The following is a 27361-nucleotide window of genomic DNA, read 5'->3' as shown; positions in this document are numbered from 1 at the left end:
CAGAGACAGAAAAGAAAATGTTCTTGAATTTCTCGGTCTCTTTTGTCTTCTAGACAGAAGCAAACGGGAGGATTTGGAGGAGGAAGGGATGAAAAACAGATAAGTACCTATCCAAGAGCAGTCATGGCAGCACTTCTGGCATCACAACAGCTGCCTGTATGGACTTTTTGGCACCACTCATTCACATCTGGTCCATAGCAGTACAGGCTCAACAATGGGGATTGAAAGCCACTGCTGTCACTGGAACACTACTTGTCTAACTGAGCTGTAAAAGCTGAGGAAACCAAATATATACAAGTCAAACATAAACACCAACCTCTGTGAGTTTGGTTGGCAACAATAAACAGTTAACTACATTTTATACAGAAGTTAACATGCCCTAAAAAAGTAATTATGGACTTCCCTGGGCTAAGCACACCTAATCTGAGAATTCCCATCAGTGGGAGTATTTCAGCTGTCCACCTCTATCACTTGGTCTTGCATAAAAGGCTTTGGCAAAGACTCTGCGTGGAGCTGGCAGTGCAGAGGGCACTGTGGCTGAGCCCTGTCTAGTAGCTTATATCAAGGTTGAGCAGTCACACAAAGTTGTTTTTTTTTTTCCTTCTGCATTTCACGTGACTTTTATGCTGGAGAACTTTGTTATTTCATTTAGGAATATTTACATGTATGTTGTGCTTACTGTTGCACTGTTTCCTCGAGATACCTACTGAAATATTTGGTATTTGTGCAAGAAATAATCCCATAGCGGCACGTGAACCTCAGCCAGGCTTAATCAGCACAACAGTAAAACCTCATCTTAGGTTGCCACACAACTGGGCTTCGTGGATAGTTCTCTCTGAGATATTTTCTTTATACAGAAAAAGAAAAAAAAGGGGAAAAAAAGTTCCTTCCTACTGCTAGGATAGAAAGCTATCTATCTATTTCCAAGAACTAACAAACTGAAATTTCATTTTCATGGCATTTTGAATCCTAGGCACGAGCCAAAAGGTCTGGGTCTACTCAGTTTTGAGCCAACATAGAACAGAGAGATAATCCCTCTGTAACAGTAACCAGAATCTCCAAAGCTACTAAGTCCAGCTGAAGCTTAGCTCTCCTTGATGCATGATCCAACTCAATGCCACCACGACTGATGGAAAATTAGGTGCTCAAATTACCCCCCCACCCCCAGCCTAGCACAACAGAATAAATTATATTCCAAGATGAAGAAAAGGGACACAAACCAGCTTGTTTTCAGCGTGTCTAGCCCCAGTCTGGCAGGATAAAAGGCCAGCTACTATGAGGTTCCCCCTTAGAGCAAAATTTGATTTCTGAGCTTATGGACTACAAAACAACCCCAGCACCGTTCACACCACTGGAAAGAAATAAACCAGAACTGATCTGTCCATCTCCTGGGGCATTTGAGCGAGTCCTGTAGTTTCAGGTCAGGCCTGACAGATTAATGAAGATGCTTTCTTCTGCACATCTAGCAAAAAAAAAAAAAAAGTAAACCAGTTGCACTTGTTAAATTAACTCGCTCTCTGTAATCAAAGCTTCTTTTAATAATTAAAACTGCTCCCCAAACTGCTGTCTTTCTGACGATACCAGACTGCCTGCTTCACAAATAGCTTTTGACTCATAAATAAGAACTTTTTCCACCAAAGAAAAAAGTTATGAGGGTGGACTAAATATAATGAAAGTATAATGAATAATTAGAAGCCCCGGAAATGGATTTAAAGAAACTTAAGAAGCAAAGCAAAATTCAGGCTTTTTAAATGAGGGAAAACATTCTGCCTTCCCAAGCTGCCATGCTGGGCCCATGAAAAAAAGCGGGATAATGAAAACAAGTGAGCACATTTAACCAAGCTGAGCATTTGCTTCCCTGCTGCATGCAATCAACTGTATGCACAGCTCTGGTGAGACTGGGAAGATAACGTCACACCTCAGCTGAAGGATTTTATGCCAGGCTTCCTGAAGGGAAGCGAGCACAGAGCACAGAGGTTTTGTGCTTGCTCTACATCAGAAGCCATCATGCCTGTTTTTAACCAAGTCACTACAGAGATATTAACACCCTGCTAGGGGAGTTTGTAACCTGTAACAGGAATATGACACATTGAACATCAGCAGTGAGATTTGCAAAAGTAAAGCAAACCAGAATGCACAGAAAGCTGATTCAGATAGACTCTGTGAGGTCATTGTGGAATTCAGCTGCTATCACCTCACTGAAGAGTCTCCTCAGCATAGAACAGACGAGGTAAATCAGCCTCTCCAGCCCACTGCCCTGTCTCAGACGTGAAAGATTCATCAGCTCTAACCTCACCCAAGAAGTGGGTGGTGAGAGGTAGCTATGAAACCACAACTCTGCAGTAACACGCTGGTTTCTCCAAGCCCTGTGCCCACACCACAAGCCTTCTGTCCCCTCCCCTCTGTCACTGCACTCACACCCGTTTCAGCAGCATCTTCCTTGCTTTAGCTTCTCCCCAGCACATCCCAGCCAGGCTGCACTGTCTTTAACCCCTTTTGGGCCAGCGTCTCCTCACAAACAGAGCAGACTTCAGCATCACTGGAACAAAATCAGAGGCTGATGTTGCACTCTTTTAATAGTGACTGCTGCACGTGGTGGGGGGTGGAAAAAAAAATAGTGGAAGACAAGTGTCCTTACAGAGCTGTCTGCCTCCTATCTGTATTCATCTGTGGTTTAACCACCACGTCAGCCCCTTTCAATTGCATGCAGGCCAGATGTAAAAGCTACAAACCTCGCTTGGGAGAAAATCAGGTCATAACTTCAGGCTTTGTAGCTACATCAAACATTTCATAATAACCCTTGTTAATATTTATTCAATAATGCAGCCATGAAGCATATTTTCTTTTTGGACCACGGAAAAAGCAAGAAAACCCAAAATTAACATTAGCAAGAAATCTAATCTTGTCTCCAATGATAACAGCAACACAGGAGCAAACAGCAACAAAGAAAAACTGTGCAGACCTCGCGAGAGTGAGCAAAAAAAGCTCTGTCAAACCATTAGCTGGAAACATACAAGGCTGCAGAGGAAAACCCAGGAGCTGAAAATACGATGGAAAGGCACAGGTTATGAGTTGAGAGCTTGTCTGTGTGAAGAAACGGACAGTCAGTGCTAGTCTAAACAAATATGCCTCCCTCCTTTGGGATAGCTTTAGTCCAAACTAAAAGTGACTTTGATCAGGCACAATTCTCCTAGTTTGCTAGAAAAAAAAAAACAAACCCAACCCAGCAAGATTGCAAAGCAGCTGCTATGGTTCCTTTGAAGAGACTTGCACTGTAATGGCATGAGAATGACTTTGTTCGCAGCAGGGGACAGGCAATGCCTGGTCTGAAGCTGACAAATAATGGTGTCACATGCTCTCACTAGTAGGTTAAAAACATACTGCTGTGCCCATGTCTGGCCTGGATTAAATCCATTGCATGAGATAATTCATTGACACATGGAGTTGATATTAAAGAGCTGAACTACTGCTTCTGCCTCCCTATGGGCTGTGGGCTGGGTTCACCAGCAGGGAAGAGTACAGATAATGATACAGAATTAAAGGGTTTGACCCAAAACCAAACCAGTGAGTTTGGAAACGGGCTACAGAATGTAAATCTAACGAGCAGGCTGGCTAAAAGCAGAGACATCGGGGAAAAACGTTCGTGCCTTTGTAGCACTGTACACCCACTTGGCAGTGCAAGTGCAGAACAACAGGGAATCAGCTTCTGCAATATATATAAAGGCTGGAGTCTAGCTGCAAAAGTCACACCAAATTAACCTAGGGATGTAGATTTATGACTGAATTATTGTGGCTTGGCAATTTACTGTGCTACAGTAATTGAGTTTGTGCATGTTCTCAGCTGGTGGCAGCTGTACACTAAAATGCTCTAGGTTACATTCCTTCATTATGTTTACATTAACATGCCTACCTTGCACTTGCTATGAATTAAGATTATGCAAAGAGTGATTTACTGTGGCTCAGTGAATGCTTTGTAACCTGTTTTGCCATGGAGATATGCCTGTGTGTCTGAGCCCACCTATCAAAGGAAATACTCAGATCTGTGTGGCAGTTCTCAGGGCACCTTGTAAGAAAAATCTCCAATTGCCTTTTTGATAAACAAGCTCAGTAAATCACTTCAAAGATGAAACCAGAATCACTCACGAAGATTACAGAGAGTGAAATACTAGGAAAGTGATTCAGAGATACCAGTGAAAGGGAAAATGCTAGTAAATGCTACTTTCTTCTTAATTAAAAAAAAGCAAAGGAAAGTTTTCCATGAAGCAGACTAATTTTGAGACACTCTTCTTTGCCCAGCCAGTCTGACAAAGAAAGGCTGTCTGAATAAAACAAGGTGCTTGGAAACAGATATTTAAAACCAAAAGCCTTGGAGTAAAGCTGTCACCCCACAGTGACAATCACTGGCTTCCACCAAAGTGGCACCAGCAGTGGGGTAGGGCACCCTCATTCACAGGGAGCTCATCCTAGCAAGTCAGCAGGTGAGAGGTGGGAGCAGAGGCCTTAGGAAGTATATTCACTGCCTGCAAGAGGAGGAGCTGACTATACACCTGTGTATATGTGCACAAGCATGCCAGACAGGCTAAGTCATAAGCAGAAAAGCTGTTTTTGCAGTAAGACTTGTCCTGCAGCTGTCTTTTCACCCCAAATACATGGTCTCCAGAACTATGAAATCCATGCTTATGTTTTAGGCATAATAAAGTGGATCCTAAACTTTCACCTGTCTACAAACACAATTAGGCCAAGCCATGATGTAGAAGGTCACATTTGCACAACACCCAGGGTAACAGAGTCCGTGCTGCAGCAAGGCAAGCAGTGGTACAAAGGCTTTACTTGTTTCTTTTGGGATCTGCATAGAAAATATTCTAGGTTTTCTTCCATTTTTGTTTGGCTTTGAGAAGGCTAACGGTGGAAGAAACTGACAGCCCTGGTCTTAGCAAAACCAAGCAAAACCCAGTCCCTCAGATTATTTAGACCTTCCAGGGAATCTCGTCTCTTCATCTTTCCTCAAAGCAGAAGGTCTTCAAGTAAACTCTGATAGGGAAGTTTTTACCTTCTGAGGAGTTGCCAGTCAGTGCCTGGCAAAGCAGCATTGCAGTGACATAGCCCATCAGATCCCTGGTCTGTGCAGACCCCAGACCTTTGTCTGCAGGCAGAAACCTCTGCTCTCTGGCTGACAGATCCGGTAAGCAAAGAGAAAAATCACTGAGGAAAAGAAAGGGAGCTGAGAGTCCTAAGTGAAGGGATGGAGAACTCATCCCTTACTGATGGTGTAGGCACAGTCCCACCCTGAGAGCTCAGCCCACAGAATCCCATCAGGAGACCAAAAGCACAGCCTGAGTGCTTACAGGAAGGGCTGGCACACCCGGAGAAAAGAAAGGCAGAATGAATGCACGAATGAGCCCCACTTGAGGGACAGCTGGCCAGTACAGGGATGAGTTTGAGACGTGACTGATGATTAGTGAACACAAAGCACACGTGACTTCTGCTATCAGAAGTGGGAGAATGCATTCGCCTCTTCACAGCAGGCAGAAAGTGCAGACACAGCCTCCCAGGCAAAGAGTCTGAAATGGACCATAACCTCATCTAATCTCCTCGCCTGAGCCCCCTGCGTGCTCCATGCTTTTGGCACGTCACCCAGCACCTTCCACACACCCCTGATCCTGACCTCATTCACTAATCTCTCTGAAAGCTACCTTAACCCACTGTGGCACCCTTCCCCACACACAGTTTTAAACCTTTTAGTCTCTGCTGAAAGCCAAAGATGTGGATCTTTCAGCATGAAGAGTGTGAAGAGGAGACGAGCTGAAATATACGCAATAAACCCTCTCATTTGGGAGTCATTTCCCTTTCCGAGTCCTCTGTCAGCTTTAGGTTCAGAAGTAAAATGTGAGTAGAAAAGCCAACACTATACAAAGATGCAGATTCCTTCAGGAAATGGGAGCCTAGGAACCAATCCTTGCTATTCAGCCCATGCTGCTCACGCCGATACACCTGGAGCAGAGATCGCTTGACATCAAGGTTCAAGCAGCAAAGCTGTTCAATCTTAAGCAGCTGTTTTATTTGCTTGGTTTAAGGCTCTATTTTCTCTCAAATACCACTGTACACCTGGATACCGGGCACACACCGAGAGCTGTGCTAACGTACTGCAGCTCTTCCTCACTGTCCTGGCTGGGCCCCAACGCACAACCCGGAGATGCAGGAGTAAGCACCGTGCCACACTGAGCAGCTACAGCACACGGCACACTCTCAAGGGCAACAAGGGGTCACATGCAAACTTCATCTCACAAACTGATCGTGTTAGGTAAAAAGGCCAAACAGAGCTGTACTAAGCTGGGGAGGGAATGTCAGCTTCTGTTAACATGCACAGCCATTCACTTCTAAATTAATAACAGTTTCCTTGCTCAGATGCAAAGCCCAAAGTGGGTTTCCTCTGTTGCTACTGTACAGCTATGTTTATCCAATGAGGCTTGTGAAATGCCCATTTAACCCAGTCCTTCAGCAACACGAAGGGTCTTGACATGCTGAACATCTTGTTAACAAGAAAATGACCTTGAAAACACCCTTTTTCCAAGAGACTCAGCAGATTTTGGATGAGTTCCACCTTTTCTTTGTTTTCATCTCTTTGTTTATTTGATGATGGTTGTTGTTGGTTTTCTCCCTGTTACTTTTTAAAAAGTCTCAGCGGGTTCATGTCCTGTGACATTTTCCTGTGTTCACTGGAGTCTCTAGGGACGAGCCATAAACAGAACACAACTGTGTTCCATCAAAAGGAGCAAAATACTGGCCAGCAAGTAAACTTACTCAGCTCTCCTGGGAGAAATCATGCTGGGCATAAGGCAACATATATTTCTTCAAAATAAAGGCAGGTCAATCTCAGCAAAACCTTTTGATAAGCTGGACTCTTTTCCAAACAGACAAATTAATTCCCTAAACTCCTCATAAGGATTTTTTTTCATGCTCAGAGCTGACAGAAACCTTTGTCCAAAGAATAGCAATAAAATCTTCATGGTGTTAAGAACACACCTCTGCCTTACTAGGAAATAAGCTTGTGCTTAAAGGAGGAAAAGTGCCATGGAATGAATCCAGATATGCCCCAAAGTTAAATTCTGTCAAAGCTGAATTCTATCACTGTCCCTGATGTTTCTCTTTTTCTAAAGTAATGGCACCCTACCACAGGATTGACAGCAGCAAACAAAGGCTCATTTTATCCTGTATTACAGCTAATTACTGTACCTCTTTATTGTTGACCCTGGCCTCATATCCTTCTCATAATTGCTCCAGATGGAGACAGAATCTTTAATGTGATATTTTCTAACTAGTAAGGTGTTGGTGGGGGTTTTTTTGTTTGGTTTTGTTTTTTTTTTAATTAAAAAGCACAGTTACCACATATCTCTAGGATGGAGAGTTAAGTCATGTTCTATGGGTGCTGGCTGAGCATTCTGTCCATTGGGTGCTTCTGACCTTTTATCGTCTTGATTATTCATCTTTCAAAACAGATATTTTTATTTATTTTTTTTAAACCAGAAATGAAGTACTTACTTATTAAATAAATGGTAGGTCATTATAGCTGCACGTTAGTTACTTGATTCACAAATTGTCTTTGTTAACTGAATTACACTGATGCAACTCAGTTTATCATAAATGGGTATTTGTATTCTAGAGATATTACAGGCAATAGAATAAAAAGCTTGAGGATATTTATTCCAGGAGTTCACACATGTCCCCCTTAATAAGTGGCATTAGACAGAAGGGAGTTGTAATAAAATTAGAGTTAAGCTCTTCCCACTGATCTTTTGTGGAAATTGGTTAATTTAAACTAAGCATAAATACAGGTTAATTCATTAAATTGTTGCACATTTGCAGGTTTGGGACCCCAAGCCCAAGTCTGGTAACCCACGTCCATAAATTCCATCTCCATTGGGTAAATCTGAGAGTCTGACTTAAAGAGAATCTACTGCCTCATGTCCTTGCAAAAGCAGAGCAATTTGTTAAATGCAGCAGTACTTAGTGACTCATAAAAACATCAGCAGTCTTTCCTGCTAACCAAACAAAATGCAGTTTTTCAACATGGATACAATGAGCAACTGCTTCTCCACATCATTGTGTAATTAATTCTGTTCTGGTAGGACTTTATTTTGTTTGTAAATCACCTATGCAAGAGTTTGGCCCACAATCCAGGGCTTGGTAACATCGAAATGATTATGTTTTGTATACTTCTAGTTGGGACTGACTCATTTTCTGGTGCAATTGTTTACATCCTTATTTAAACTACAGCAAGATAGACACAGATTAAACTCTAGGTCACTTTAAAAAAACCCAAAACAAACAAAACAACAACCCCCCAAAAAACCCCAAATGTATAACAATAGTGCAGTGGAATGAATTGCTCTTGGAAGCAATCTCTGTAACTGATAGTTTTTAAGGACAAGTTAGAGAAATGTGTTTCAGGCATGGTTTTAGGTCGAGGACAGGATATACCATCCTCAGGGCTCCTTCCAGCTGTTTTCAAAACACAGCTCTTGGTGGCACCAATAACTGCCAGAAAAAAAAGGGCTATTTACTTTGATTAAAGACATCACCCTTGATTTCTTCTGAGTCTGAGTCAGCTAACCTCTTGGGCTAGCAGTGCCCTAAAGAAGAAAGAATCATTACAGATTGAGTCCATAGGAGGAGGTTTGTACAGGATGGCCAAGTCTGCTTCTTCCATTGTTCCATATTAATTACTCTGACGGCAGAACAAGACGCGCGTCCAAACTGAGAGACTGGAGTCCTCTTGCTCCAAAATCCAAATATCAAATCAGACATGTTGTGGGAGTTTGTTTGGGATTTTGTTTGTTCCCTCCTCCCTGCCAAGGCCAGAGAGGGTGTGAGGAGTAGAGGACTGAATTGCCAAAGCAAGAGTCTGAACCGTGATTTCTCCTCACCAGACTGCCTCCATGCTGTCGAGCTCGGGCCTCTCTGGGGCTATAACAACTCAAAGCATTGTCAAGTTCTAAAAACAGTCATTGTTGGGATGTGGTTTTAAATTTCTTTCCTTCAAAATAAGAGAAAGGGGGATTATAACTAGGCTAGTAGCACATTGCAGAAGAGAAGGATTTCATGCTGTGCTCTAAGCCAGAATGAAGGAAAGCAGCAGCTGATGAAAGGATCAAAAGATGTTAAACTTGCTGGGGATGAAATGCCTGGTAGGAGAAAACAGCAAGTGCTCCTTGCTACCCAGTCAGGTACTTTTTTCCCCATTTCTCTAATGGAAGTTAGCTCACACGTGCATGCCATGAAAGAACTGGGTGGAGAGCTGCTTTTTGAAATGATACATGGTTTTATTTCAAAGGAAGAGGATGAAAATACTCCCTAAAGCTGGGGAGTAGCACAGGTAAGTGCTGGGTAGTCTGGAAAGAGAGCAGCCAGAGCAGGATTAATTATGTCAGGCCATGAAAAGCCTGTGAAGGGAGTAAGGCTTGCCTTACCCTGATGTCTGATACAATACAGATCCTACAACCACCTCCTCGTAATAAAAAGAATCACATCCAACTCACTATTTCTTCTTACATTAAAGTCACCCCCTCCTACATTCACATCATTGCTGTCAAAAACATCTTGATTCTCCACATCTGAGGGGCCTTGGAAAAAAAAAATAAAAATGAACATTTCTGCTAAAAATAGACTTTTTTCCACACTATTTATTCAGATCTATTTCCCTCCAAAATGTAGGATTACTTTAATTTTAATTTAATCACATATCTACATAATTCCAGTACTGACAAACAAACAAATTGTAGTCAATGGGAAGCAGGAGCTTTCCCTGCTTCAGAGTTCCCACTGCTGAGAGAAGACCACTTGGAGAAGCAACCACTGGAAACACACCCAGAATGAAGTAGTGACTTCAAAAGGTTTCTGTTCTGAAAATCCCCTGCTTTACAAAACTTTAAGCAAAGCAGAAGAACTGCCTATAGAGTTGAATGCTGCTTAATCTGAAGCTGTCAGGGTAGAAGGGCAAGGAAGAATCACATACAAACACAGAGTCTTTGAAGATCTATTTATGTGATAAAATATGCCAAGCAATTTGGAGACAGCAGGAAATGAAAAGGTCGAGGTTCAGGCAAATTTGGACCAGCTGAAAGATCTGAGGTCTTACACCAGGGTGGAGACGGGAGAAAGTTAAGGAGTCCAAGATCAAAGGAAGGCAACTTTTAAAACCAAGACGACACCAGACACAATAGAGAAGAAAAGCAGTGCGTGTTCACAAGCAGACGTGTGGGATCCCGAGCAGGTGGTGCAGTTTGAATGATGCTGTGCTATGACCATGTGGTCTTACAGGACTTGGTTTTTGGTGCATGCTAGTCATAAATTAAAATTAACCCTCCTCAAGCCAGATACTTTCTACAGCTCTTTTCTGGAAGAAATTCAAATATTGCAAGGATGGGGAAACAGTGAGAGATGAGTCCGTTCTGATGATCCCGCTTCTCAAATGATACACCACTTCCTTTTTTTTCCCCCAGAATAAAACTTATGGTCAATCCTGCTGTCCTACAGGATTCATAGCTTCCCTATGGCACTTGCATCAAAAAGACCTCAGAGGCCAGTTCTGACCAACCAGAAGAAATTCCAGTTGTGATATTTGCTTTCACTTCAGATCAGAAAAATGTCAGAGCACTGTCAATTTACTTTGAGCGTTCTTTTGACTCTAATAGTATTGAAACAAAAATGTTTGACATTTGATCAATGCAAAACATAAATGCAAACTGAAAGATTTCATTTCAAAACATTTTACTGTAATGAGCTCCTCGCAGAAAACCTAAACTTTTTACTGAAATGTCCACAAAGCATTTTGATTATGACAAAATCATCTCTCCTGCAAACAAATTTTTCATCAGAAATTTTATTCCTCCAAGCTATGCGTGACAAATCCCCACTTGCTGCCTTTCTGTTAGTTAGGTTGTAAATTTCTCAAGTGAAAAGTTGTTTATAGTCAGGTACAGCACTAGGAGAGCAGACAGAACATCAGATAATAATAGTCCTGGCTTGCACCCCTCTGGTAAGAATGTGAGTTCCACTAGACCAGGTTGCTCAAAGCCTCATCCAGCCTGGCCTCAAACACTTCCAGGGAGGAACATGGGCAAGCAAGGATCCTTAGCACGTACGGTTGCCTTTCTTCCCGAGTTTGGGGTACTGTAGGCAATGCTCAGAGTTGTCCCTGCAGTTCAGGGCTACAGGCAGCCCTTTCCCTCCACTCAAGACCCACCAGAGAGACATTGCTAATGCTAATGAGAGAAGAACCATCTTGTGCAGGAGAAGCACTAACACTCACCTTCCCAAACGAGGTCAGTGGCAAAGCGAGGAACACTACTCTGTTCACCCAAGCAACTTTGGACACTGAAAGATATTATTTTTGTGAGGCCTAAGGGTCAACAATTTTGGTCTTTTGAAAAGTCTAGACTGTTCACTCAAGAAACGAGCTGTTTAGAAGATTTATGTCCTGTTGCTGCTCCCTTTAGAAGACACTGCTGACACGTGCTGCCTTGGCTGTCAGCGTTGGCAGTTCTTGGTTAAGAACACGGTATAATCATCAGTATATTTATCAGCAGGGACAAAAGACTAAAATGTATTTGAACAAGGGAAAAGGTGGGGAGATGGAGATCTACGCTTAATTTTAGAAAGAACAAGCTGCAAGTTGCACAGTCACAAAGTGGAGGCTGGAATGCAGTTTTCCAGTTTGTAAAGACTCATTTAATTTCTATAGAAACTGAGCAGCAAACAGGTAATTTTCTCTGCAAAATGCTTCTATCACCTCTGTAATGATCTGCAAGAGGAATGTCTTTCCCTTGTGTCTTCTTAATCCCCTGTTATTTTCATTATAAATTTAATTAATCTCTTCTAGAGAACGTTCTATGACATATGAGCTGAGTTTTGTTTTTCTGTCAGAGCAAAGGCAGAATGAGCTGCTGAATTACATGGCAATTGGATTTCTTTGTTTGTGTGTAAATATTGCAAATGATATTAGCAGCAGAGACACTCACTTTCCCCAGCTGAATCAATACCACTGAAGTTAAGAGAAAGAGCTGTACAGAAAGGGTCCGAGTGGCTGAAGCATGCCTGACAGCCAGTCCTCTCCTCCTTTGGACCATGCCCGCAGCTGCCTTTTAACAGGACATCTCAAGAGCAAAACATCTCAAAAAAAAAAAGATTCTCTCTGTGCAAACCAGGTAAATGGAAGCAGCTCTGGGACTAAAGCTTCAAACGCAGCAATCTGCAAATCCAGAAGACTATCCCGCTCTCTGTTGTGAAATTGGCATTTAAGGGTCCCCCCTGGATCAGCTGAACACCGTTTCCTTGTGACAGCTTTTTCTTTCTGTGCTGGCCCTCATTACAAGATATTATTATTATTCCAGGGAGGACTCTTGTGAGTGTCCTCTTTGTTTTACTTGGGACTGGTTACCAAGCAACACAGGCTGTATTATCGACGTTCCAACAGAACATAACCTGAATGGGACACTTCTTGTTTTCATCTGCTCTTTGCAAATTTTAAAGAAAAGATTTATTGTAGTCCCTGTTTCTAACATCCTGCTCATTTCATGCAGTTAGTCGACAAAATCTATCAAACCACAAGATTACCAGTAGTCCCTGTTTCTAACATCCTGCTCATTTCATAGTTAGTTGACATTCTTGGACAAAATCTATCAAACCACAAGATTACCAGCGTCCTGAGTTACACAAATTATGTCTGAAAAGATCATTTATAGTTACCATTTATGTTACCATGCAGAAGTTGTCAAAGAAGGATCTAGGCTGTCTTACATGAAAAACAAATCCATGCTCCCTCCACTCCCAGTTTTCCATTTTAACCAAGTGACAGCTGAGAACATCTGCCTTTGTTCCTGTCTGACAAGCAGCTGGTGGAGTCACAGGAAAGCCAGAAGTTGTGCAAAAGCTCAGCACTCACAGCTGAGTTCAGATTTCTGAAGACCCATACAACCTGCTTTCTGTATTTCACTTGCAGGATTTTCAGAGCTGGACATAAACAGCAAGGTAAAACCCAAACCATCCTTCCTGAATAATTACACCTTTAATGTCTGTCATTGCTCAGCATTTATGAGGGATTCGAGTATCCTAAACCTTTCACCTCCCAAGAAGAGGGAAAAGCAAGAAAATATCACATGACATTAGCTGACATCAAGGTAGAATATGCATAAAAACATACTGATACTTAAAAAAATAACAAGTCCTTCATTTTCTGTATACCATAAGCAAGTTCCCCAACTGCTTTTCTATTATTCCCCTCATCTACCATAAATGCCATCACATGTAGGAATGCACAGAGGTAGCAAAGAAGTTGCACACACATGGACAAGGCATGGGGAATGAACCATGCTGCTTTTAATTCTCATGTGTCTACAAGTCATCGAAAGGAACAACTGTGATCAACGCAGACACGCTGGGAAACACGCACTGTGCACAGCAGGCAGAAGTCAGCCCTCCCTCATCTACCATAAATGCCATCACATGTAGGAATGCACAGAGGTAGCAAAGAAGTTGCACACACATGGACAAGGCATGGGGAATGAACCATGCTGCTTTTAATTCTCATGTGTCTACAAGTCATCGAAAGGAACAACTGTGATCAACGCAGACACGCTGGGAAACACGCACTGTGCACAGCAGGCAGAAGTCAGCCCTTCATGCCTCACTCCCCTCCCCTGCCACATCTGCTACCTGGAGATTAAAGGGAGTAAAATGCACACCAGAGGTTCCTGTCATGAATTTGAGCCCTTGAGAGCATGCATTAAAAAAACAACCAAACAAATTAAAAAAACCAAAGCAAAAAACCCCTTCAACACGCCCCCCCCAGCCCCCTCTCCACACACAAAACCCCTCCCTGGGCTTACTTCAGTTACCATTGAGGTTTGGGGTTGTTATTTGGGATGCTGGATTCCCCTCCCCACACTTAAAAAAACCAAAAAAAACCAAAAAAAACCAAAACAAAAACCCAACAAAGACATTATTAGTACAGGGGGACCAGTATTCCTTTGCCAGTCACATCCATCTTCTTGCAGAATTTCAAGCATCACTGCTAAGGAAAACATCTTCAGAGTGATACTGGAGTAAAGATGTCACACCAAGGGAGGGCTATCTGTCTGAGCCTCATAATTCTTTAATGTTCTGCCTTTGACAGTTTAACAGCAGCTAAACAGCTTAGGACTCAGCAAGAGATTTCCAGGCTGTTTGAGTACGAGAACTATGACATTTTAATTAGAGGCAAAGCTTCTGCTTTGCTACAAACCACCCCTCTGTGTGAGGCTAAGCATGAGGAGCACTGTTTCTGCAGCACAGCACATGGCATCAGCAGTGGCTGCATGAGTTTGAGTCCTGCCCTTCCCACCAGGGCCCCAGGCACTGCTGTAGTTAGCACTGCTGGTGCTGAACAGAGAAACCGCCTGTCCTCTCCACCCCACACAGGAGCCACTGCAAAGAGCAGGTCAAGTTTAGGACCATCTTAATCTTTAACACGACACTGAAGCAAAACAAGCCTCACACACTAACTTTTTCAGCAGCTTCTTCCTTCTCTCCCTCCCTCTTGAACCCAGGTCTGTGGTTTCTCCTGTCTGTCGCATCCTGTGAGCCTTCCAGCAGATGCCTGATAGCTACAAGGCTGGCTGTGCCACAGATCTCCCAGGCTCCCTGTTGTTCTGAACTTAAAAGGAAGGATGTTCATTGTGTGCAACCCTGAGCACTCTCTGGAGAGGTTTAGAGACAGTTCATTGCTGCCCAACTGCAGTTAAGCAAAGAAAAACTGTACTTGCTTCAAAATAGTCCCGTTAAATAATGAAGCCAGGGCACCTCATGAGAATGTCTGAATGTGAGGTGTTGAAGGCAAAGTTTCACCATTTCCACTGCGAGTATCACCATGAAGGAATCCACCCCAAGAATGTGTGTGTGGGGGGGGAGTGTTAGCCAGATATCTGTTCCCAATTTTGCCGTCTAATGCAATTTGCCTTTGGCATGCCACTGAATCCAAGAAGGTAACTCTAACATCAACAAGATACATGCAAAGGTATTGTCCTTTTCATTCTTCTGGGACACAAAAATATCAGAAATAGAATATATTAGCCAGAGTCCTGTTATCTGCATGATATAAGTAATAAAGCCACCTTGAATGTCAAGGTCATATCGAGGCACTGAGAATCACAGAGAACAGACAGAACAAGAACTGCATCATTTCACAGAGCTCAACAATTGTGACCACTTTCAGTGCACTAAATTGCAGGCTTTCCCTGGCTAGTGAAAAATGCATAACCCCACCCAGGCATCTCTGTGTATGAAAAGTCCACTGGAAGAGGGTGGAATTCTGAGAATCACTTGGGACCTTGGCATTAGTGTTCAATTAGCTGCCTTCTCTCAATTTCTTGGGCATTGACTTAATGCAAAAGATGCCATTATCCTTCCTCTCTTCCACTTCAACTGATGAGTAAGAAAAAGCACTTGCAGCAGAATAGCCTCTTCCAAAACACTGCCCGTGTCCATGCCCTGGACTGAAGACAGGGCACATTTAGCAGCCAGTGCTGGGAAACAGCTCTGGATTTCAGAGCTCGGCTTCAAAGCTGAACAGATGGCTGTAGCTCTTTGGCAGGAAAACACAGTAAAAGCTAAAAAAGGCACAGGGACCGTATGGAGCAAGTGACGCTCCCCCATCATCTGAAGGGCAATTCTGCAGATGTTCTCGCTGTCCATCGTGCTCCATTCTTACAAAAGTGAACATCATCCATGAGCAAGAACTAAACCGGGAGTTGTCTGAAATAATCCAATTTATGCAATCTTTACCTTACGCAAGGTGACCCTCAAGGAGATGCAACTGGGGAAAGAAAGGACGGAGACTAAGGAGTTATCAGCACAGGTGATGGGAAGTTCACTCCATACTGTATGATGGACACAAGCCATACAGTTCCTTCACCTCAATTATAGCAGTCTCCAATCCTGCTTTGTACACCCCCTTCCCTCCTCCAACCCTTTGAAAACTTGTGTCATAAGCTGACTCTGGGAGATAGATGGCATGGACAGGTAGGCAAATACTAGTTGCATTCTTGAGGAATTTATTAATACCTCAAGCTTCTTTTTGTCACAAACAAGGTGTATTTTTAAGCTCCCTGCAAAAGAAAAGCTTGCCAGCATTTCAATTCAGAACCTGTACAGCTCCTGGCTTCACCAACAGCAAATGCTGGAAATTAATCATTTTCATAGAACCCATTTTAAAATAATATAATATCTAAAGTTTCTGCTTTGGTGTCAAGGCATCACAGAAAAGATTTCAAATATATTATACATTAATATTTTAAGTTAATGCAAAAAAGAAAATGAAATTAGCAGAAGTTGGGCTTTTTGACCTTCTCAAGATGTGAAGGTTATCAAGCAGCCCTTAATGAATCACTTCAACATTTTCCATAAGTAACATCATCCGTTTTCCCCACAGAAAACAGTTCAGTTGAAAACATCAACTATATCCCTTCGTAATGTAATAAAGTTGGCGTCTTGTACACAGCCAAAAGAACCTTTTGGCACACAAAAAATTTGGAAGGTTTCCTTCAAGATCTGAAGGCAGGTAACTGCAAGGCCAAATTGCACAGATGCTAATTGTATTGCCACTGTGCAAGGCAGGGTACTGGGCCCCCATTCAAGCAGAAGCCAGCCTGGAAGCCAAAGACTTCTGTGCCCTGCAACAGGAGGGGACAGTAAACTGGGTAGCTTCCTGCCTTTGTGGTTCAGGAAAGCACCTTGCTCCCACATGCTCTGTTCTCCAGAGCTGCAGCTGATCCAGCCCCTTGGACAGAAAAGCAGCCCACAGCTTGCCCCTGGGGCCATGGGCTGCCCCGTCTCTACCCAGTTGATAACAACAACCTCACAACACGTTCAGATTGTTAAAGGGAAAATAAATACATGAGAAGTGACTAAGAGATTTTTAATAGTGGGCACTGGTGTTACAACCATCCCTCCTAATCCTGTATTGAGCGTAGTCCAGAGAGTTTCAGTGTGTTAAAGCTAATCTAAGGAAAAGCACGGTGTATAAAGCAACAAAATACAGGTATGACTCACACATCACAACATAGCTCAGTTCTCCTAGAGCATTTGAACCTGACATTCTGCTCTGCCCTGATCAAACAGCTGCCAGCTTTTCCTGGACAATAAGCCACAGACACACCAAGCCTAAAAGAAGCCACTGAACAGAACCTCCCCGTACTAGAGCAATTCCAGTAGTTGACCAGAGCCAAAAAGACACCCCTTTCATCTGCTGTTCACATGAGGTAAAGAACCAGTACATTTCTGAATGGCTAAAGCACCAAAGATAACACTGGAATACCAGCAGAGCAAACAAGAACAATTACTGATGTTCAGCCAGAGGAGACAGCCTCCAGCACAATTCCATTTCTTTTCAGCCCAAGCACAGCTACTGGAGCTCTGGCAGCTGTCTCTTCAGACCTAGCAAGGCTATTTGTCTGGAGCCCACCATTCTCTCGCTGTAGGAAGCAAATTACATGTTTGCATTATTGCTTTGGCTCGCTTGCTGGGACCTGAAGGGCTCTGCATGCACAGACTTTTCTGTTTCTCCATCGATGAAGGATGAAAACCAATGCTTGCTAAAGCAATGACTCCCAGCTAATAATGTCCATCAGGAAAAACACATTTTTTTCCCCTGCAGAGCTGTGGATTATTTGTTTACATTGCAGCATCTTTCCAGCTAAGATGATGAAAGAAAGACATTATCCCAGGCACATTTTGGAAACGCTTAGCAAATCATGGTAGGATTGTCATAAACTACAAAAAAGCAGTACTTACTGTGACAAAAGAATCAAATCCATGAAGACTACGTGCTCTCCAGAGAAGTGATTGAGCTCTAGAACATCTTCCTGATTGAGATCAAGAATGATTTCCCAGCGGAGACATGACTTAAGTGTTGACCTGAAAACAGCCAGTTCTCTCACGTATCAGCTGTTCAGCAACAACTTCTTTGGGGCTAGCATGCACGAGCTAAGCTGCTACCCAACTTACTGATGAGCAATTTCCCTGACTCTTCACCTCTAAAAACAACCCCCCAGAATAGGACCAGACATAAAAATAGAATGCATTCATCATAAACTGTGTTCTACTCAACTACAGAAGTGTATTTTAATGAGAAAAAAATTGAATTAAGGTAATTTAACTCAACACCTTAAGCACTGCTTTCCAGAAAACTCTCTCCTCAAGAACCATGCCAAGGCTCCTAGAGACCAGCCTTTTAAGCTAATATCTACAGCTGACTGTTATAAGCCCCACCTGTCCATTTCCACAGAGTAAGTACCTGCTAACTGTCCCAGCTGCTCAGTGCTCTTAAAAAAATAAAAGGGCTATGAGAATTTGGGGTAACCAAAATCAAATACTGCTTTTCTAAGTAGGAACTCTTTCAACCAATCTATGAAACTCCAACAGCAGCATTTTGTGGTTGAGAGGTTATTGGTAACCAGCACGGCAGGGAACAGGATTCAGAACTGCATCCACTTCTTGTCTTTTCCTTAGAGCCACTGCTCTAATGACAGCCTCAGCGTTTAAATTGTTTAAAGTGGAGGTGGTCAATAAGTTATTTGAAGGCTTCAGAAAAAAAGCTCTTGGCTCTTTTTTTCTGAAGGGATGGAGTGGAATTATTCTGGAATTTCTTTTCTCCGTGTTACATCCATTTAAATACTTTCTACTAGTGATTTTTCTTCCTTTCTCGTTTTATTTTATTCTTGTTACAAAAATGGGATGTCAGAGAATCCGACACATCGCTGTACCATATGTTTAGTGTCTATTTCCAGCAGCAGGTGAGAATCTCATGATTCAATTCCCACCTGTGCCAAGGCCTTTTTACACCAATCTGCTCTGTAGGAAAACATGGAATAAAAGCAATAAAATCTGTGGAAGGGGTATATATGGATTGCTGTGCATGGTTTCAGTATTGCCCATAGGAAAAGGGAGTACATATATCCATTTCCATCCCTGCACAGTGAGCATTAAAACAGGAAATTGTTACTTAAAGTCAGCATCATCAAGCCAACATATTCTACAGGCTTCGTCAGACTCTGGAAAATACCTCGTCAGCTTCCTTCTGCAGCTCCATTTTCTTTTAGTCTTTAGTGTTCATACTTAGAAACTTCTTTTTTTTTTTTTTTTAAGTTTTTTTCTTGTAATCACCAGATATGGTGGTTTAAGACATAGCACCCGTAATGCCAGACCTGATGAATCTACAAATCTGTCCTTCCTGGAACAAATTTGGGTCTTGAAATCATAGCATCGTTCACCAGAGTCCTATTCCCTGATTTATTCATCAACAAGTCCTGGCTTTGAAGCAGCGTAATGATGTTTTCTCTCTGATGTCTAATTGCCAACTGGAGGGCTGTACAGCCAGTGATATCTTCTACATCCAGCAGAGCACCAGCCTTAAGCAAGGTCTTTACAATGGCCATATTACCCTTGAGGACGGCAAGGTGCAAGGGTGTCCAGCCCACTTTGTTCTTAGCGTTGACATCTGCCTTGCACTCCAGAAGACTGATGACAGTCAAAAAGGAGCCCCGCTGGACTGCGAAATGGAGGGGGGTCCACTCTGACTTCTCAGCGATGTTGGGATCTGCTCCACATCTCAACAGCTCACAGACTACCGGCTCATCGCTGTAGCGAGTAGCCAGGTGAAGCGGGGTCCAGTCCATGCTTCCTTTGGCATTCAGTTTGGCGTGGCTGTCTTTTAGCAGGTGGATGATTTCGATGTGTCCTTTGAAAGAGGCCAGGTGCAGGGGAGTCCAGCCTTTGTCTGTCCTCAGCTCCACATTGGCTCCATATTTGATGAGTTTCTCACAGATGAGATACTTGCCCCTCACCGCAGCCAGGTGCAGGGCGCTGTAATGATTTTGATCCAGGCTGTTGACAGAGGTCCCATTCTTCAGCAAGTACTGAACGACCCTGAACTTCCCCCTCTCCACAGCAACATGAAGTGGGGTTCTATGGTTCTTCTGCTTTTTCTCCAGGTCTGCTCCTTGACTGGCTAGCAGTTTCACCAAGCTGACGTGTCCAAAGCAAGCTGCCACATGAAGGGCAGTTTTCCCATCAACCTCCTGGGTGTTGGAGTCAGCCTGGCGAGACAGCAGTACTCGGGCCACATTCTCAAAGTTGTTCTGTGATGCCAAGTGCAGAGGGGTCCACCCATCATGCTCCTGAGCATTTACCTTTGCCTGGTGGTCCAGCAAGAGGCGTACAGTTCTGTCATCCCCATTCTGAGCAGCGAAGTGAAGAGGTGTCCAGCTGTCATCATCAGGCATATTAATGTCAGCACCATGCTCTATCAGAACTGAGCAGATCTCTGGCAACCTCTTCTGAACAGCCATAATGAGTGGGGTGTAGCCACAGGCTGCCTGGCTGTTCACGTTGGCTTTGCAGCTCAGGAGAAACTTCACCTTTTCCACATTTCCCTGGATCACCACGAGGTGAAGCAATGTGAGGCCATTTTCGTGGACTCTACAGATTTCCTCAGACAGGATGTCCCCTGGACTTTCAACCTCGCTGTAAGAAGGTGGGATACGAACCTCCTGATGATGAGTTTCTAAAGGCAGGGGCAACAAAACAGGAGAGAGTAAGACCAAGTGAAATAGCTTGGTGTGTAAAAGATGAGAGGGAGAGTATGTGAGTCTTCATAGCATTAAAGAAAATAAAAGGCATTTGAGAGATAGGGAATATGAAATGAGGTAAGATTGCTACATGTAGCCTCTTAGAAAGCAGCGAGACATTTGGCCTCACCCTCATGGGAACTGTATGTATTTCCTGCTTAGTTCATTTTCCTTAACTTAAAAAGAAAAGTCACCCACATGGAAAAACTTCTTGGGCCACATCCTTATGACTGGAGAGCAAGGAAATAAGCTATTTTTTGGTAGGTTCTCACTTCTTTGTTTTTGAATTATAAAGCAAGTCCCCTACTTACCACCACTTCTGGTGTCTCGGGGGAAGGTGAACTCTTCTTTGTCACTCTCATTTTCAGGAAGGGGAAAAAGCCATAAGACAAAGTTATTTATTTGCATTTGGTAATGTTTGCACAGACTGTCTATCCCTTAGCATACTTGCCAGCTTGCTAAATTTATTTGCAAGTTTCCTATCCCCATAAATGAATTATAGATGTACAACCTACGCAAACACGCTGCACAAAGGTTGCTGAGGTGTCCTTGTTGTCTGATTATCATCAGTGATGAGAGAGGAAAGACATTCTCAAGAACTGGGAAGAACAAGGAAAGGACTTGGTCGAATTTAACTGAGTGGTACTGGGAAGCCTTCCTCACCTGCTGGTTCCCAGAGATGGCAGGTTTGTGGGACATCTTCCTAACAAGGCGCTCATTCTCCGGATCTACTACAAGGCTCTGTATCAGTGACAGCAGCATGTCTGTTTCTACAGGGATATCTGTCAGAGCACAAAGACTGTTAGCTGTGCAGACTACCCAGACATTCAGAACCCAGTCAGTACCCAAGGCTGTGGAAGTCTTGTGTGTGTCCTCCAGGTGGGGAGGAAGGAAAGAGGGAGAAAGTGGATGTGTTGACACTAAACGGGTACCAAGCATTTCCACAGCAACATGTGACTTAACTGGCAAGAGTTATACACAAGCTTATCTCCCACTTGTTAATCTATGCAGCTGACCCTTGGCTAATCCATATCTCAATCAGCTACTACACCTGTAAAGCTTGGCCTTTGCTTAGGGTCTTGGTCCCAACACCTCTTCATCAAGTCAACCATCTGCTGGCATTCCCCCGGCCAGTCATCGCTGATGGGTTCTAGGCAGGGCCTCTTTCCTGCCGCAACCTTGACTATAATGGCCATCATGTTGGCTCCTGAAAAAGAGCAGTGGTCACTGGGCTTTTTCTCCGTGCACATGGCTGTAATAAACATTTAGTAAGTGCAGATCATGTAGGAAGTGTTCGTATTTACCTGCATAAGGTTTCTTCTGCATAAGTACCTCCCAAATGACAATTCCAAAGCTGCAGGGAATGAGAGATCATGAGCAATCACTCCCATACGTACACGAATATAAAAATCACTTAGTGCTTTCATCTTCTTGAGAAATGGGGAAATTAGGAAAGGAGTGCTTCAGGATGGAAGGATTTCACCCCCCACACTGAAAGGACAAGATCTTATCAATCATCACGTACATTTCTGATGCTTCAGCAAAAGGGTTGGTGTGGTCAGTGAGTGACAGAGCACTTCCTGTGAAAGTCAGGCCCTCAGTGCTTTTTTTTCACTTTTTTCACATTGGGTTTTAGAGCCCCTGACTGCTGCAAGTTCATGTGGCCATGCAAATCCTCCTTTGCTCCTTGTCTTGGGTCACTGTGTAGTGTAATGGCTGAGGAGTTGATGAATTTACAGAACATAAATATGTGGCTTGTGTAAGTGGGCTGCAAAGCACTTTGGCCAAAAGGAAAAAAAAGTGAAGTTGAAATCTTTTCTCTACCTGTTACTGACCGAAATAAAGCTGAATGCCAAAGCAGATGAGCAATATTACAGTTGTTTTAAAACCAAAATAAATGCAAGCTGCGAGTGCTATGAAAGAGCAGACGCTGTCTGATCTGTGCTCTAATCTTTCTCCTTTCCTATAATAACTTCCAGCAGCCCAACAGGATACGATGGAACCTAAGGCAATACAGTCTGCAGCTCACATGGGATCAGTGCTGCATAGAGGCACGTCTGCTTAGAGACAGGTGATTATCCACAGATAACCTTGCTCCCCCTCACTCTCCACCATGCAGACTGGAGTACCACACGTCACTCCCACCGTGTTCCCCACCACGGACGCTATGCAAGGCAGAGAGCCAGAATATAAACAGAATGAGGCGATGTGCCAGTCTCTCTTGCTCTCTGTAAGAGCTCGGTGGCAACCCTGGGTGACATCTGAACAGAAAGGCAGCCCTTACCTGTACACATCATATTTGATTCCTGGGGGCTTGCTGTTCTGGAGAAACATTTCTGGGGGGATGTAGCTCAAAGTGCCTCTCAAAGCAGAGCTTTCGATATATTGCATTGGGCTAGACTGCTCCATCCATTTTGATAGTCCAAAGTCCGAGATCTGCAAGCAGAAAAAATGAGACCTTCCTCCGTGATGCTCACAATCTCAGCTCTCCTTGATTTAGCTGTGAGATAACTCCATCCTTCATGATCAGGGATATGAGGAGGTGCCTAGCAGCTAAAACTTGATGAAACCCTGGTAAAATTGTAGGCAGTGCTTTTCACTGAGTCCAGCAGATCAGCATTTCCTCCTAAGTTAGAGCCCTAAGTTCCCAGTTCTGGTACAGATTGCCTGGATGATCTTGAGAATACCATGTAATTTGTTTACCAGCTGCTTCTTACAAGCCCCACTGGTCAATTTTTCACTGGGTCTCCTGAAGAACCTAACTTCTTAGGATTCTGGACTCATTTGTCAAAAATAACCTTTATCTTACCTGAGAAATAAGCTGTCCCTACAATCACAGCATTAAGGTCATACCTTGACATGCATATTCCCATCTAGAAGAATGTTTCCTGGTTTTAGATCTAAGTGCAGCAAAGGAGGTGTCATGCTATGCAGGAAATTCATAGCCAAGCCCATCTCATGGATAACCCGGAATTTGAGCTGCCACGACATTTTGTGAGTGGGAAGAATTTTCTCCAACGACCCTCTCGCCATATATTCCATCACTATCCCCAGAGGGCTGTTGCAGACCCCATAGATAGTGACTATGTGCTGGAATTTTATTTTCTCCATCTTGGTTGCCTCTTCCATTAGACAGTTCATACTTGTCCTGGGGGGGAAAAAAAAAGAAGAACCAGGAAATTATATCGGTCTATTCACAGGCTAAGTTACTGCAGTAGCTTTGTGATTCCAGCCTTTCCAAGCAACCCTGCCTACCCTAGAAAGATTCATTCCAATTTGCCCCTTGAATGGATGATAATGCAACCACATCATGATCTTTTTGCAAACTAAAATCTGACATACAAGGTGTTATGACTTCTCAGAGTGACCTGAGGATTGCTTGGGCAAATTCAACCACTAAGCTCCTAGAGAAAGAGACCAAAACTTCCATCTTGGTAAGGCTCCTAGAAGACCTTCAGGGATCACAGAAAGCCTTGCCCATGTCCTTGTTTTCACACTGTGGTGAAATTCCCAAGTGATGCTTCCCTGAGAGCATGATGTCAGGAGCAGGCATGGCACACTGAACCACGCCTTTTTCACTCACCACATCTCCACCAAGCAGCCTCAGGGATAGTCGGGACACTGCTTGCAGGTGGCCAGGGCCCAATGACACACTAACCTGCTGAGCTTGAGTGTAAGGAGGTTTGCCTTGGCCATACCTATACTTATGCCTCTACCTGCAGCTTTTGGTCCTGAGCATGGTAAATCTGTCCCCAAAAGGAGTCTAGACATGTCTGTGCATTGTTACCAGTTCTGGCAGACCTGTTTCACTGAATCTTTAGATTTCCCAACCTGATGAACAAGTTGAGGTGCCCCAGAGCACGTTGACAGCAGCCAAGCAGTAAAGTGCCAAAACTGTGTTCAAAAATCTCACTCTGGGAATGAATCTGAGCTTGCAACAACATTATGCCAGGCCACTAATAGCTCTAAGCATAGTTCAGCTAAGCAAATCCTCTGCCAGACTTCCTCTAGCAGGCTCCCCACAGTAAAATGAACCTCTGTATTCAGGAATCTCAGGTATTGTCTTTCCCACTGTGGAAGAAAGGCTTAATGCAGGAACACAGTTGTGACCTGCAGCATAGAGGGTTGCAGACTAACCCTTCCCCTTCCCAGGAAAATAATGGGCATAGAGAAAGAAGTGGCTTCTGTGATTTCTGGTTGCCTTCCTAGGACAGAGTCACTGGGCACAGCCCCCGTCTGCCTCCCTCCCAGGCACCCCAGGCACTGGTGAGAGCTGACCTCCACAGGCTAGGCTGGATCCTGTGGGGACCAACAGTGTGGGGAGCAACAGAGCGTGTGAGGTTAGCCCGGAAGGAGGCATTTACACCTAGCATAGATACATGAGAAGGCACAGCAAGAAGGTGGATGCGGGACAAGCAGAGGGAGCCCCAAGAAATGAGGCTTGTAAGGCAGAAAAGCAAGAGCCCCAAAGCCATTCCCCCAGAAGCAGCTGAGTGTCTCAGCCCTCTGTGACTGTGTTTTCTTTTTCTATGGGTTCCCTGTGATTTTTTTTTCTCTCCTCAGCCTCAACAGACCTGCAAACTGTGAGCCTTCGCCACTGACAGAAGTTGAGGCGAGAGCCCTCTTCCAGCCACTGCCTTCCCTTCTCTCAGTGGCATTCACTGAGCACCTGCCCTCCTTGCTTTCATGTCCCCATAGGGATGTCTTCTATCATCCCACAAAATCCAGCTTCTGTTTTGTCCTGACAAGCAAAACCACCCAAGTTAATAAACTTGCTGTCAATTTGCCCCATCATTTTGAATTAACAGTGCGAAGCAGTTGGTTATGCATCAGGAATGTGAGCAGATGGAAGTCACCACACCATTATCTTCATTCATAGCTACTGACGAGACACATTGTTCTTACAAGCCCACAGACAAGAGCATTAAGGACTTTTAAAAGCTCCTCTTGAAACTTTTGCCTCCTTTGCCTCCCTTACCAGCCAATTGTGCTGCTGTGCTTTTTTTGAAGCCACTGAGTGTCCTGGAAGCTTTCAGTTTTGCATGTGGGGCTTGTACTTAGTGCTGAGAGATAAACCAGAACCTTTTTCTAATATGTATAAGAAGACTTACGACAGATTCATGTGCTACGCACTCAGAGACCCTCTCTGTGGGTGCATCAGACAAACTGCTCACCGTGGTCTGCCTCTCACAAGTGTGGAAGCCTTCTAAAGCAAGTAGAAATAGCTATTGAACAGTATGCCCCAGCTGCACAGGACTACAGGACCAGTGCTGGCCCTCCTTACAACCCCCCACAGAAAGGAAGGATCCTAGGCGCAGCCATCGTGCAGGACAGCTCAGTCTTGCCTTGTGATCCAGAACCCACAGCAGTTACTGAAAAGTACAGTATAAATCAGAGCAGCCTCCAGGCTGTTTGGATGTACGTACAGGGTAGGAAAGCCTTTTATAACACTACGTTGGTGTGCAAAGCTGTTTTAATGACAAAATAGTGTAACTTCAGTCCCTACGAGACCAGCACAGTAACTATTAAAGTCACGTGTGCTGTTAGATATTTTTCCAAAATGCAGATTTTCAGATTTAGTTTTTCAAATCCCAGTGATTGCAGAAATAGTTGCTTTAAAAAAAAAAAAAATCAATGAAGATTTCTGTCCACATTCAACCATTCTTCTGGAGTGTCCATTAGGAATTGAAACAAACCCATGAAAGCCACATGATTAAATTTACTAGAATTGATATATACAGAAGTAAAACTGATTAACTTGATCAGGTAAGGCAAGTGAGGGAGTGGAGCACTTCTTGAGCCGAGCAAAAACAGCTGGGAATTTTCTGTCCTTCAGCTTTAAATCTGGGGATTTTAATGACTAATTCAGTTTAATAGATACCCATTAGTCCCAATGTCCAGTGAAAGCTGCAGATAAGTACTAAGGCTGCTTTTATCCACATGTTTAGTTCAAATGCCTACTGCAGCCTCCAGATTTCGACACTAATTGCTCTCAGTAAGTGTTCCTTTCCCACCTCACAAACACATACACACATAAGAAAGAAAGAGAGGCAGAACTTCAGATCACTAGTGGTTTTTCCACTCCCTTGAGGTGCCAAAAACTTGACTTTCAGGGAGAAGAAGCCGTGTGAACATTTCCTTCAGACTTTTAGCACCAAATCACCATAAATGGCCCTAACTGGCTGAACTGCTGAGATAGAAGAGACTGCATAGTTACCTCTCCGTGCTGGAGTCCTGCAGCAGGTATGGAGAGCATTTCACTGCATACACTGTTCTCCACCTCTTGTGCTTGACTTGGTACACGTGCCCAAAGCCTCCACTGGCCACTTTAATCCAGTCTTCTTCAAAATCCTCCTTATTAAAGACAGTTAAGCTGCCCAGTTGGCGGTCTCTCTCCGAAGTCATGACAGAAAAGGCAGCTTGGCTCTCTGCCTCCTGCTCAGGCAGTATCGGAGAATAAAGGAGCTCTTCCTACTGCTGACTTGCATAGGGAGGTAGGGAGTTACCTGAGATGAGCCATGTTACTGACTGCCAAGAGGTGGATCCCAAGTGTCACTCTCATCTGGTATGCAGAGGAGATGCATTATTTAATTCTAGGCATTCAAGCCAGGCTGCTGCACAGTTTGGCCAGGCTGGGTACATGTCAACGTTTCCATAAAGCTGCCCTTCTCTCTCCTATCAAGCACAGGCTGGGCAAATGCTCA

The 27361-nt window shown here is 43.7% G+C and overlaps 1 protein-coding gene across 1 annotated transcript; it reads right to left on the bottom strand.

Annotated features, from left to right (window-relative positions):
• Nucleotides 1-19244: 19244 nt before the first annotated feature.
• Nucleotides 19245-27062, bottom strand: ANKK1 (ankyrin repeat and kinase domain containing 1). Its single transcript, XM_010173445.1, has 8 exons — nucleotides 26875-27062; nucleotides 23511-23805; nucleotides 22942-23093; nucleotides 21962-22011; nucleotides 21709-21864; nucleotides 21321-21439; nucleotides 20969-21014; nucleotides 19245-20593 (listed from the first exon to the last, which is right to left on the bottom strand). The coding sequence occupies exons 1-8, from the start codon at nucleotides 27060-27062 to the stop codon at nucleotides 19245-19247; spliced, it is 2355 nt and encodes a 784-aa protein (XP_010171747.1).
• Between the last annotated feature and the right edge of the window lie 299 nt (nucleotides 27063-27361).

The sequence above is a fragment of the Antrostomus carolinensis genome, unplaced genomic scaffold (assembly GCF_000700745.2).
Source record: "Antrostomus carolinensis isolate BGI_N321 unplaced genomic scaffold, ASM70074v2 scaffold9538, whole genome shotgun sequence".
Taxonomy (NCBI): domain Eukaryota; kingdom Metazoa; phylum Chordata; class Aves; order Caprimulgiformes; family Caprimulgidae; genus Antrostomus; species Antrostomus carolinensis.
This window is presented reverse-complemented; position numbering and strand designations above follow the sequence as displayed.

Bases quoted from the DNA above. Each gene is read 5' to 3' on its own strand.
- ANKK1 (XM_010173445.1), bottom strand. From the start codon at position 27,062: ATGACTTCGGAGAGAGACCGCCAACTGGGCAGCTTAACTGTCTTTAAT. The intron at 23,806-26,874 runs GTAACTATGCAG...TTTCCCCCCCAG, and splicing joins CAGGACTCCAGCACGGAGAG to GACAAGTATGAACTGTCTAA. The intron at 20,594-20,968 runs GTAAGTAGGGGA...CCCTGCCTTTAG, and splicing joins CCGAGACACCAGAAGTGGTG to AAACTCATCATCAGGAGGTT.